Genomic DNA, 13,072 nt, shown 5'->3' on the forward strand with positions numbered 1-13,072 from the left:
AACCAACTTGTCCATTTTACAGAGCAAGGCTAACAAGTGAAGGATGGTTGTGAATGTACCATGAAGCTGGCTCAGCAGAGCTTTTCCTATATTTACAATACATCTGGCTCTGGTCTGAGTGGGAAATCACAGACCTCTGAGCGTCTGGAGTATTTCCTTATGCACAACAGCGGCAGAAAAACTCCGTCTGCCTTAACCGCCAAATCCCGCTCCCCTACGATTAACCGTGTGGGTAAATCAGCTGCAGCTTCAGTCCAGCCTCCCGGACCTGACACCGGGATACTCGAAGCCAGACACTGGAGGTGGTGGTGACAACCGGGCGAGGCGCAGCGAGGCGCTCCCCCCTCTAGCACACCGCTGGTGATTGCAGCAAGCGGGGAACACCTCAGGGGGCTTCCCCAGGCGTCTCGGTAACGAGCCGGCGGGTGCCTTCCAGCCGGGCAGCCCCACCCCAGCTGCCCCCTTCCAGCCCCCCCAGCCGCGGGACGATCTTCCCCCCCTTCCCGGGGAGCCCCCGGGCAGGGCAGGGGGTGGCGCTGGCTGGGGTCTGCGGGGCTGGGCCGGGCCGGGGGGGCTGCCCCTGCCGGGGGCCGGGCCGGGGGCCGGGGGGGTGTGCCCCGTTGTGCTGCCGCCGCCGCGGCCCGCCCCGCTCACAAGGTGCCCGAGCCGCAGCCCGAGCAGCAGCGTCGCGTCCCCGCCGCCGTCCTCAGCGCCCGCCCAGCCATGCCCAACTTCGCCGGCACTTGGAAGATGAGGAGCAGCGAGAATTTCGACGAGCTCCTCAAGGCGCTGGGTGAGCCGGGGGATGGGAAGGGGCCGCGTCCCCGGGGGAAGGGTGCAAGGGGCAGCCGCGCTCCGGTGCCCGGTGCTGGGCGAGCCGGCGGCTTCAGGCTCTGCTTCATCTCCTCTCCGCCCAGGTGTCAATGCCATGCTCAGGAAGGTGGCGGTGGCTGCCGCTTCCAAACCCCACGTGGAGATCCGCCAGGACGGGGACCAGTTCTACATTAAAACTTCCACCACTGTCCGCACCACTGAGATCAACTTCAAAATTGGAGAGAGCTTCGAGGAGGAGACGGTGGATGGCCGAAAGTGCAGGGTAGGAGGATAGCGCGTGTGTGTGTGCACGTGGGGTGTGTGTGTGCATGCTTACAGACACACAATTGCTGCCCTAGCCATGAGGGATGCTGTGTCCATCCAGCTGCATTACCAATCTCTTCTTAGATAGGACAAACACACCTGGTGCCAGCATTTCCAAACAGTGCCATCGCTGCCTTCCACCCGCTTCATACTAGAAAACACTCTGGGGGGGTTCGTGGTGGTCACAGCACCCTTTTTCCCTCTTCCAACATTCTCCCTCATGCAGGACAGGGTAAAACTGAAATCTGAAGGCAACAGAGCATTGCAGGTCCTGAAGGCACAGCTCAAGGATCACCATGCCAGTTCCTTGGCTGGCAGGGTTTTGTACAGTTCTCTTTGTCTCCCTCTCCCTTGGACACCTCAGCTGCAGTGAAGGATCTCCCCGATCTCCCTCCCTGGTGGGAACACAGGGAACGGTGGAGTGAGAGAGACCTCAAGAGTCAGGATTTAGTGCACAAGCCTGACATAACCTTTGTCCTTCAATCAATCGGGCATCTTCACAAGCAGGACCACAGACTATCGGTAGTTTTGGGCTGGAATCATCTCTCATTCCCTTTCGAGTGCATGTCTTCAGTTTGCTGATCAGATAAATCTTTAACAGTGTAAGACAGACTTTCAGCCAGAGTTATACCAGCCATAATTACACCATCTCCTTGTGCAGAAGTGCATCAGAGGGCGTTCACTGGAGTGTTTTGGGTTTGATTCTGAGCGTGTGAGCCCCTGCTCCTCTGCCCTTTGTAACCACTTTTGTGGCTGTGGAGGGGATATAATAGTGGTGCTGTCAGTCAGCAGCATCTGATACCGGCTTCTTGCTGGTGTAGATACATGGGATCGGGGGTACTGGAGAACTGGGCTCTAATCATAGCTGTCTTTGAAAAAAGTTAACAAAGACATGCGTTTGTAATCCTTTGCCCAATTGCTTTACTCTCACTGACATTTATAAGATTGCCTGAGAGAGAAGAATTTGTAAAGAGTACCAGAATGTAGTCCCAGGTAAAGAGTATGGATTTTAAAATATCTTGTGATGTTGAAATAATCTTCTTGCCAAGCTATAATCTCTGTTGATTCTTGGGCCAGCTTCTGAGACCATTTGAACAATTAAAAATTCAGCATAAACTTGCTATCTTCAGTGCAATTGGTATGAATTTAAACTTACGAAAAAGGGAGACAGATCTTGGGAGATGGTGAAGATTTAGAACATCCACTTCATCTCTAGGATGAGTTATCGTATACTTAACAGTTTGTTCAGGAAATGTTGCTGGCTTTGGTAGTTTATCTTGTTCAGCAAAAGTAGTATTCTAGTGTCTTAGTGCATAATGCGCACACAATAAATGTGACCCGCTTTCTACAGAGGGATTTATTGCTGCAGATGGAAAAACAATAATTACGGCTGTAAGCTTTGAAAGTTGGAAAAATCTGAAAGAAATGTGTTTTCTGAAGTAGTAAATTTTTTCCATGTGTTGTGAAATTATTTACAGTCCAGTCTCAGGAATGAGTTGTACTGTTGTGTATATATTATCAAGATGTGGCCACAGTGCAGAAACTGACAGATAATAAAATAATACTTCAGAATATAATTTGCAATACCTGGCAAAATTGCGGGCTGGTGATAGATTGTGATACACTTTATGGAGTGGAGGGTTTTGTTCTGCCAACTAACTTGATCCATTGTTCAGACAGACAAAGAAGAGTCCTACACAGTTGCACTGAAAGGCATAGCTTCTATAACTGCCACTTGAGACGGCTTGTCGGCCTAAAAAAAGTACTGTTTTGAAAATAATATTTATAAAGTGAACAGCTAATTCTAAACCAAAGGAAAGGGTTTTTATATATTTATTTATTTCCCTGTTGCAAAGTCTGGGAAGTGTTAACTTGGATTTATGCATACATATGTGCACACACAGTATTTGTATATAATCACAGACTAATGAATGTCTCCCATGTGCTAGTTGTAAAGCAATTACTTGCACATTCATTATAGGGCATCCTTCTGCACAGCTGTTCCATTGCACCATAGAATAATAGTTCAATGCTAGAATGAAAAGCAACAGAAAGTCAGGGCTTGCCTATTTGTGAAAGCTAAACAAAATCCTATGTTTTCTTGAATTATTTTTCAGTAGTTTCACAGTCATTATTCAGATGCTTTGAAAAATGCCCGAGGGTATTTCAATCTCCAGACCCACAGCCTTAAAAAAGAAATATTGCAAACAATAGAATCCTAACAAAGTTTCTTTAATTTAGTTGTGATTTATTCTGGTTTGTTAGCACAATATGTGCTTAACATACTGTTAACTTGGCAGAGTGCCATATAGCATGAAAGGTTATAAGAGGCAGATACTGCATTATTTATGACCATAAAATGATACATACGATTCTTGATGCTTTTACACTAAGGGGACGCTGTAGTGATAAATAACATGTCACATCAAACATGTACAAAGATGTTTGGGAATGTGAACACTACATCACATTTTTAAAATATTTTTCAACATTAGGCATTTTATGAGAATGGCTTTTTAATTTAGAAACAAATGCTGATCTACATTGAAAAGACACATCTACAATTACTTTGCTATTAATATATACTTATTTCCAGGAAGCCCACTTACACCTTAATTTTGATTTCACCACTTTCCACTGATGCCTTTTTCCCTTTGCCTTTATCTATGTGTTGCTCCTTTACTGCAGCGATTATTCTCACTACTGCTCATTGCTGTCTCTCTGCCTCATGCTGCTAGAGAATATAATTAATGTTATTCCTAATGGTTTTCTTGCCCGCAGAGTTTGGCCACTTGGGAGAATGAAAACAAGATCTATTGCAAACAAACTCTTATTGAGGGAGATGGTCCTAAAACATACTGGACTCGAGAATTAGCTAATGATGAGCTGATTTTGGTAAGAACCTTGAACCCACCCAATGCATGCACCATATTAACAGCTTTCATTGCTGTGTAGCATGATGTAGTATTTTTCCTTACCCGAATCTGTCTGGAAAACTGCTATTTTCAAAATTCTCTGTAGTATAGTTCACACATCAATCTTTCCTTTCTTTTTGATTTTTTTTTTTAAGAATGAATGAAAATATATGCAGGTTCTCACTTGCATTTTATTGTTATAGCTTTCAACATACTTTTACTGGTAAAATAATCACAAGTGGGCCACTTCTGCTCCACAATAACGCCAAAGAATTTGCTTGATTTATTGCAGATTTTCTCTGGTGAAAGTGAGATCAAAGCGTTTGACCTCATTTCTGGAGAACCTTCTCCAGAAGGCATGTGTTTAATGTGTTGCTTCTTAAACACAGTCACATGGTGTATAGGAGCGATGTGGCATGTTGTTAGTATGCTCTAATCTCATTTTGTTTATGAAGAACACACAGTTACTCCCTTTCTTTGCCACCTTCCCCAGTTCCTTGATCATCTCTGAATCCAGTTCAGAATTGCCCTCATGAGCTTTTCAGAAATCCACCCATTTACGTGTTTGCTGTCAGCCAACATCCCCCCACTCCTGTGTGACTTTCCATGTGGCAGTAGGGTTACTTTGAGCATTCTGAGCAGCACCTCTGCAACTGCCTCTCCATTTGTGCCGTAAATCATATGCAGTTTCTCTATTTATATTGCACTTATTTCTGTTAGAGTTGAGTTTTCTTTACTGAATATTTCCTCAGTTGTCAATTGACTTCAATGAAACAGTATCCAGAACTGGATATAGACAACAGTTTTTCTGGGTTTCAAGTAGCACAGTTCAGCTAGAGTTCAGAATCATTTTATTGCATATGTTCTTACAAGTTAATTCTGGGTAAATCAGCAGGTTGAACTCCTGTGCCTCATCAGTTTGGACACGGAAGACAAGCTGCTGGAGTGACAAGTAAGACATCAAAGCAGGGAGTTTTTATTTCGAACTATCCAACTAACTAAACCCCTGCACTTTAAAAAACAAACAACCTCACAAATGTTTCTCTAAAGCAGTTGGAGCTCTGTTTTAAAGATTGCATCTAAAACAAAAACAAGACCCAAACCTAACCAAGTATAAATAAAAAGCTTTTAAGGTGTTAATGTTATTCCAGACATCTTGGAACTGTTCACCCACCCCTTATGAGGAGGTGTATGCTGTTAATGAAATCAGACTGGTTTCCTTTGAATTAATACTGTAATTCTGGATCTTTTTTTTTTCCCACTCAACCACTGAAATTCTTTATATTATCCAAAATGTTTAGGAGGCAAAGTACTTTGATCTCTGCTTCATCTTTATATGTAGTGGAATGAACAAAATGTATTCTCTGCTATAATTTTTCCAGCCTTCTAACAATACATTTTTGTAGTTTATTACTTAAACAACAAACTAGTGAGGTAGCTGTTAAACTAAGTGAACTGTTCCCAAGCAAAGCAGGAAAGCCAGTTATAATACTACTGCCTCCTGCAATCAGCAAAATTAACTTACCCAGATGGCGAAGGGGAATGACATTGGTTAAGAAACAAGAGAAATTCAAAGATTATAAAGCCTCCAGCCTTTTTTCTTGCATAATAGAGCCTGTTGAGCTTTTCTGAATGAATTGTTTTTCAAATTAGGATATACATCAGAAAAACCTCCTTCTTATTAAAATATTTCAAGTTATAGGAACACAAACATAACTTCTGATAAGTTGTTTTACTGGTTAATTGCCTTGCCACTAAAATATACACATTACTTCTAATCTGTACATGTCTAGATTCAACTTCCTGCTGTTACATATTGTGTTCATAAGAAGCTAAATAATATTCCTAATGTTCGTTATTGCAAATAATTTTCTTAATATCACCAATGAAGCCACCTCCTAGAAAAAACTTATTTTTGTTAGGCAAAACCACTAGAAGACCTTGATCCCTTCAATGTAAAAAAAACTTTCTTTGAATCATTCCTCCAGTGCTTCTGTAAGCCCCTCCAATTTATCAATTCACTTTCTAAACTGTGAAAAGTAGAACTGCACATGCTGTTTTGCCAGCAACCACACTAGCACCTGATGCAGTAGTGACTTCATCTCCCCACTCTTAGCTGAAATTCTTCTGATTTATATGCAAATACTTTGTTAATCTTTTTTTTTTTTTTTTTTCTGGAAACTCTTGCTTAGCTGATCATGATCCCAAGTGATTTTCCTGGTTTCTGATTCCCTGGACCAATCCCCTTCCCCTTTTCTGCAAGTTAGGAACATGTTCATTGGTTGCTAAATAGGATTTTACTGTGGCCATTACGAAAACACAGTGTATGTTTCCAACTGATTGAGATCATTCCTCCAGTTTTTCACTATTTAATATGATTCTATGATTCCATTCTTCTTTTCTGAAGCATAATAGCCTATTTTATTTTATTAAATATTAGGGCATTGCTAGGTCCTCAAGACAAATTTTCAAGCCCCTTGATGAGACATTTGGTGAGATTGAATGTCCAAATCTTTTAAATGCATGGGTCAACATGTTCAAAATCTTCTGTCACCCTGGAGCTCAGTAATGAGGTTTTCCTGAGAGTAATGGTGGTAAGTGTGAGGGTCCATTTGGAGAACTTAAGATGGACAAAATTAATCATTTTGGGAGACCTTCTTTTTGGTGGAAGACAGAAAGGAGTAAGGGATGCTACATTTATTGTCTGTAGCTTCTAATTGTAGAACCCCAGAATATTCCCTCCAGTCTGTTCTTTGGGCTTTAAAAGCTAAACTACCCAAAGGGTTTGACTGAGGTGCATCCCTCGACCATGACAGGGAGCAAAGTAGGAATAGGAGCTCTTAGTGGGAAGACTGGGGAATCCCTTTTGATCTCTTGCGTCTTTGGATTTTTCATCACTCCAGTGGAGAAAGGTTCAGCTTGGATTTTTATTTTATTATTTTATGTCTTGCTTGGAAATCTGCCTTATGTCTGAGTCTGCAACCCCTCGTTTATGTCTTAGTTCTTCCAAACTAAGATCACGCTGAGAAGAGATCTTGTCTTTGTCTTCCCCCCTTTTCTCCTTCCATCATCCTAGCTTGCTGAGGGTTCTTTAGGACCTGAAATTCATTCTCATGCAGTTTTGCTGCCCATATCAGTTCAGACGTTTAATGGTTCCCATCTTCACACTTTTCAAACCTTCTTACTTACCTAAGAAATACTTTCTGGTCCTTCACTTTTCCTGAGATACTTTAGTAAACTTTCCACATTTCTATTCTGGCAAAGCTCCCTAAATAAGCAGAAGGAAACCACATTCCTATGAACTTCTAGATGTCTGCAGCTGGGAAAATGTCATTTATGGAGCAGAGCCTGTGATGTAGCAGTTCAGGAACTCTGTAAGGCTGATACTTCTCACACTCTCTGCTCCTGCTTCTCCAGCCAAATAAATCTTTCAAGAAGTCCTGTCTCCTTCCTAGCTATTACATGCATTTGCAGAGGAAATCAATAAAACTCATATACCATGTGCAAAAAGTTGCAAGAAGGAATCTAAACTGTGTTAGACTGAGGCATTAATGGGAAATAGGCTTGGGGCAACAGGCAGGGGGTGTGGAATGAGTTTTACTCTGCTAATAGTGGCTGTATAAACCTTGGAGGTTTGCCACATAATTTTTGATCTAATGTGCCACATTGCTTAGGGGGTCCATTAAATTATGACATTTCCCTAGTGGAAGGATATATTTTTCTTTCCAACACAGCATGTTAAATAAAATGCATTTATTAATCCATATTAAAGAAAAAATAAATCAGTGTTGAATTGTCATGACTACCACAGAGCTGAAATGGAAACCTTATTACTACATAATTATCAATCTTTTTTGCATCCTGGCAGAAGAAGTTCCTCGTGTTCTTCAAAGATACACCCTTGGAGCAATATGATGGTCTTTCATGGCACCTCTGTTCCTCTGGTACACAGATGCTGGGAACAAACTATTTAGTTAGTGAAGGTTTTCTTTACCTTCAGGTGCTAGTTAAGTTTGCCTTTAGTTCTTCTTAGTTCCTTGCAGCATGGAGAGTGACATTCCTCTTTCTAGTAGCATAAATAATATTTGGATCACAGTATGGCAGATGAATGTCTGAAGTCCCATTAGAAAAGAGACCTTTCAGCTAAGTGAGGGATTCAGGATCGAGCTCTGCTTTATAAAAAAGGTGATGCAAATGTGCTAGAACATTGCAACTACTTTAATCAGTGCCGTTAATTATAATCTTGTCTGATGCACTTGCTGAGATTTCAGCATTTCTGATTTTCAAAAGTACTGAATAATCTAGATAAAAAAGATTACATGGAATATGTAAGCAAAGGAGGGTGGAAAGGATAGATCCCCATCTAAGTCCACATCTGCTTGTCTTGACTGTATTCTTGAGTCAGCATATCCTTGTTTACAACTCCACTCAGAAGCCACTTGGATTAGAGTTTGGGCAATCAAAATTGGAATCTAATACAAAAGTATGTTTTTCATTTACTTGTCTGAAAATTAAGACCTAGTATTTAGGCTGTTGTAACATGCTTTTTCATCCCTTAACTTTGCTTTTATAGTCTGTAGTGTTTTTGCTCTTGCTGTGTGTTTTTGTCAAGGACATTAATGAGCTATCAATCACTTGGGTAAGTCAGAAGAACAAAAGGTCTGCTCTTACAAAGTTAAAGGATACTGCTTCCAAATGTTTGCTGTTCAAATGAGAAACATCTATATATCTGAGTTTATCTGCCTTGCTGCTTTCATAGCTGCTCATGCCTCTGTAGAAGTTTAATCTATAAAACAAATATTTTAAAGTGGATGGTTACTGAAGGGGGGCTTTAAAAACAGCCTCAGACCACATTTTGCACAGTTGATGTATCACACAGGGGTTCTCAGAATCAATTATAGCAAGGGTCAAAGCTCAGAACATTAAGGGGGCGGGGAGGTTCAGGCATGGTTTATATCCTCCTTTCCCTTCCCAGAAAAATCATGACATAGTTGATTAAAACTGGTGAACTGTGAAACTTAGATGAGTGAGTGAACATTTTTTAAATGATATTGCTGGCTTCTAAAATTAAACATAGCAGGTGAGAAAAGTCAATGAGGATTGGGAAAGATATTTTGCAGCTAAATGTTGAGATTTGTGATGTGCCTAAACCTTGTACAGAACAATGATAAACTACCTAAGCATTTAACTTTTCTGTAGTTCTTGAAGTGATCATAGAATCATAGAATGGTTTGGATTGGAAGGGACCTTAAAGATGGTGTAGTTCCCACCCCCCTGCCATGGGCAGGGATGCTACCCATTAGATCAGTGTATTTAAGTGATCTTAAATTCAATCAATTAACAAAAGGAGGGCCACCTCATATGGAAGTCAGTGTGGGGGGGTGTAAAGTAGTGTCTCTGCTTTATAATATGCACGTGTACACATGGAAGTCTGCACGTGGATCCATGCAAAGCCTTTTCTGAGGATGGAAAGATACTACTCATTTAAGTAGTATCTTCTCTTTTCCATTTATTTGCTGATGTCTTCTGTCTTCCTTTTGAGAGTTGGCTCTGCAGGTTGGTCAGTCATGAGCAGATAACAGGATTTTTGCATACGGTGGCAGAATTGATCTTAGCCAGTGACAGTTTCAGTGACAGTTTTCCTGATTATACTGTTTCACTTATCACAAAGGCTCCTCAGCAAACGTTTATAAAGGAGGCCTTAAAAAGCAATTTACTCATACAATTATATACTACTGCCCCATAATTCTCATTTTATCTCTAATGATGTCATCATCAGATCTTGAGGGAACTGAGAGAGAGCAGTTTGTTGGATTATCCCCTTGTGCAGGGCTTTTTTAGCTGTGTGCATCTGGACTCTTTTAGCCACAGATTATGTCAAGCTAAGTGAAGAAAACTCTTCTGTAATTTGCAGTCATTGCACATTAAAAACCCTATTTTAGATTTAGATAGAAGCCTGATCTTGTAGCAATTTGTAAATGAGTGGGTACTTTGCAAGCTGGTGGGAGTGTGGTGTTTGAAAATCCTGCATCTTCTTGTTAGATTTGAATTCAGCTTGGTAGTGTTGCACTCTTTTGAGTTGCAACTTCACCACCAAGTAGCCAGGATTGTTCTCTCTATTAAAAAGTTCTACTCCTCTGAGTCATGGGAACCCCTAAAGTCTGCTTGTTCTGACAGGTACTAGCACTTTTTGCCAGTCTAGAATTAGAACCTTAGATATTAAACTGCTCCATCCTACCCCTGAATACAAGGATTTAAGTGTGAAGGATATAAGAGTAACAGCCTTTTGATTTGGATCTTCCCCTGAGCTTGGGCCCAGCTGTACAGTAGATGCTTCTGCGATTAACCACAAGGAATGCAGCACGTTTGAACGTGTTCCTCTTTGCTTGGTTTAGCAACATGTAGTGGAGTTTTATCAACACTACTAGTAAGTTACAGTAAGGTAGGGAAACACCTTTTACCTAAGTCCACATTTAAACCATGTACATAACAACAACAATCACAGCCATTTCTTTATGTGCTTCAGCATAGAAATAAGAGCAGCAGGGACCAAAACTTCAGTGTGCTTAGCAGAATCTGAATGTACCACAGAAAGACTATCACTGTCAGTGACCTTCTAGTCTATACAGACAACCTCAAGCCCTGCATGGTCTTGATTCTGACTTCCTTTCTCTGGCAGAGCTCCTGCTGAAGCAATTTCACATTTGTGTATAATTTTGGAAATGCTGAAGGAAGCCATAGTGGGGGTGTTTGCAGCTGGTGCTGCAGGCAGTAGGAAACTAGCCGCATCCTTGAATATTCCTTTTCAGACATTTTCATGTTTAAGTTAAAAATCTTACCATCCAAAATTTTAACAGGCCTTTTTCTTCACTAACGTGAACAAAATACATGCCAGAGGCAGTTTTAAAGGCAAATCCTTTCGAAGTGGTGTTGGCCAAAGCAAGTGTAGGAAGCGTTAAAACAAATAAAGTCCAGATGAATTTTCATAACACACCGGGGTAGGTCTTAATTATATTTTCAGTGAGACCTTGGCAGTTATTAGAGCCAAGCACCCCACCTCACAGCTTGTTAGTAGTGAGCTTGAAACTGTCCCTGTCAGTGTAGCTGGACATCTACTGTGCATGTAGTCAGTATTTCCTCATTCTTGCACACATATTTCCTTTATGTTTAATTGTTTACTTCAATTTTAGCCTGCCAGACTTGAAATCACATACAAACACTTTGGGTTTAGGTAGCTTTCTCAGGCAGCTGCCACAACCTCTCTCATGCCTAAAGGCCCTGATAATCTGTACTGCAATATTGCTGTCATTGAATTGCCTTTTACTTGCAGGACTAGAAGGTGATTTGAAAGCAAGCAAGCAAGCAAACAAAAATGAACCAACAACACCAAAAACAACTCAGGTTTCAGATACATATGAAACCCTATTTCAGTCAGTATAACGTGATATAAGACCAACTCTAGGTACCTGGAAAATCAAAGCATTCTAAGGTACTGAATCTGGCATGAGAAATGGGATGGTAATGGGACATTGTATTAAGTCAGTGACTCTCAGATGTGTAGTGATCAAATATTTACGAGATATCATAGTTTTTTCCTCACGTGAAATGAGTTTGATCTCCACTACATTTTTTCCATTATGTGACCTCATTTCAGACTCTTTCTGTAGTTAACTAATTCACTGGTTAAGGTCAACATATCCTGAAAGAGGGCTGTGATTGACCCTGTCCACATTACAGCTTGGGAGTGAAGGTTTCAATATCCTACTACGGTGTGTCAACATCTTGCAGTGTTATGTTCACAGATTATACATACACACTCACCAACTCTTCAACATTGCTCCACTGACTTCATTTGAACTACTCTGATTTATACCTGCAAATACTAGAGAAGACGTTTTGAACATGCCATCTGATCTGAATTCCACCCCCACCATTTCCAGTTCAAAGTGTTGCAAATGTGTCTAAATATAACAGCACTACATTCCAAATTGTCTTTCTTTTCTCATGTTTATTTATAAATGCATGCCATGGAACTATAGAAAAAGGGAATTTCTGGGTCATTTATCATTCTGACAAAATTCATGGTGCCTGGGAAAGAAGGTCACCTACAGTGCATTCCTCTTCCAAAATGACTCCTTTCTTTGCTCTCATCTGTCAAAAGGCATAGGAAATTGCATTTCTGCTGTAGGACTAGCTACTATAGTAAAAGTAACATTGAAAATGGTGTTAAGCGTTTGCTGATTCTATCTCCTCTGATTGATTTCTATTTCTTTTCCAGACCTTTGGTGCTGATGATGTTGTGTGCACGAGAATTTATGTAAGAGAGTAAAAAAATCCATTTACTTGTCATCTGGGATGAAGTGGAGAACTGTGAAAAGCCCCAGTGTAATGAGTATCCATGTGTGCTGTTACTAATGCGGTGTTGTATGTGACCGTGTGTGTTATATATGAATCCATATCCTGTTAAGTGTATTTCACTTTATTTTTCATCACAGACACTACTCTTTCTCATTTTTATGCCATCATTTTTTTGTGTCTGTTTTGTATTCTGTAGTTGTCATTTGCTATGGTTTCATCTATTATTAAACTTATTGGGCATAACTCAGAGCTGTTTTGGGGTGTTTTTAATAGAAAACCCAGAAGTGCTTTGATTAGGATTGAAACACTTTAACCTCTGTTGAAGTCAGTGTGGAGTTTCACTGCTGTTGGCTAGACTTTTGCAAGGCCTTTCGCAGAGCTGCAAGCTGCTTTCTCGAACTGGGATCTCTGCCTCTTCTTTTTTCTGACCTGTCTCCTTTGGAGAGTCATTGAGGAACAATTCCTGTGATTGCTGGGGCTGTGATTCAGCGGAACCAGACAAGGAGAGCTCATTGCCCTCTTTCCAGCTGCATCTGTGAAGAATGACCGAGTAGAGCAACCATTTTTCTTTTTGAATTGTCATTGGTTCACTTTCTGGGTGGAAACACTCATTAACCAAATACAAAACCCAGCTGTATCTACAGGACAAATAACATTGTGAT

General features: G+C 41.0%; 1 protein-coding gene across 1 annotated transcript; it reads left to right on the plus strand.

Moving 5' to 3' along the window:
• Positions 1–698: 698 nt before the first annotated feature.
• On the plus strand, positions 699–12,537 carry CRABP1 (cellular retinoic acid binding protein 1). The gene is made up of 4 exons (XM_035554016.1): positions 699–793; positions 918–1,096; positions 3,919–4,032; positions 12,331–12,537. The coding sequence occupies exons 1-4, from the start codon at positions 724–726 to the stop codon at positions 12,379–12,381; spliced, it is 414 nt and encodes a 137-aa protein (XP_035409909.1). The 5' UTR covers positions 699–723; the 3' UTR covers positions 12,382–12,537.
• Positions 12,538–13,072: the final 535 nt, after the last annotated feature.

This window comes from Cygnus atratus, chromosome 11, assembly GCF_013377495.2.
Source record: "Cygnus atratus isolate AKBS03 ecotype Queensland, Australia chromosome 11, CAtr_DNAZoo_HiC_assembly, whole genome shotgun sequence".
NCBI classification, from domain to species: Eukaryota; Metazoa; Chordata; class Aves; order Anseriformes; family Anatidae; genus Cygnus; species Cygnus atratus.

Bases quoted from the DNA above. Each gene is read 5' to 3' on its own strand.
- CRABP1 (XM_035554016.1), top strand. From the start codon at position 724: ATGCCCAACTTCGCCGGCACTTGGAAGATGAGGAGCAGCGAGAATTTC. The intron at 794-917 runs GTGAGCCGGGGG...CTCTCCGCCCAG, and splicing joins CGAGCTCCTCAAGGCGCTGG to GTGTCAATGCCATGCTCAGG. The intron at 1,097-3,918 runs GTAGGAGGATAG...TCTTGCCCGCAG, and splicing joins TGGATGGCCGAAAGTGCAGG to AGTTTGGCCACTTGGGAGAA.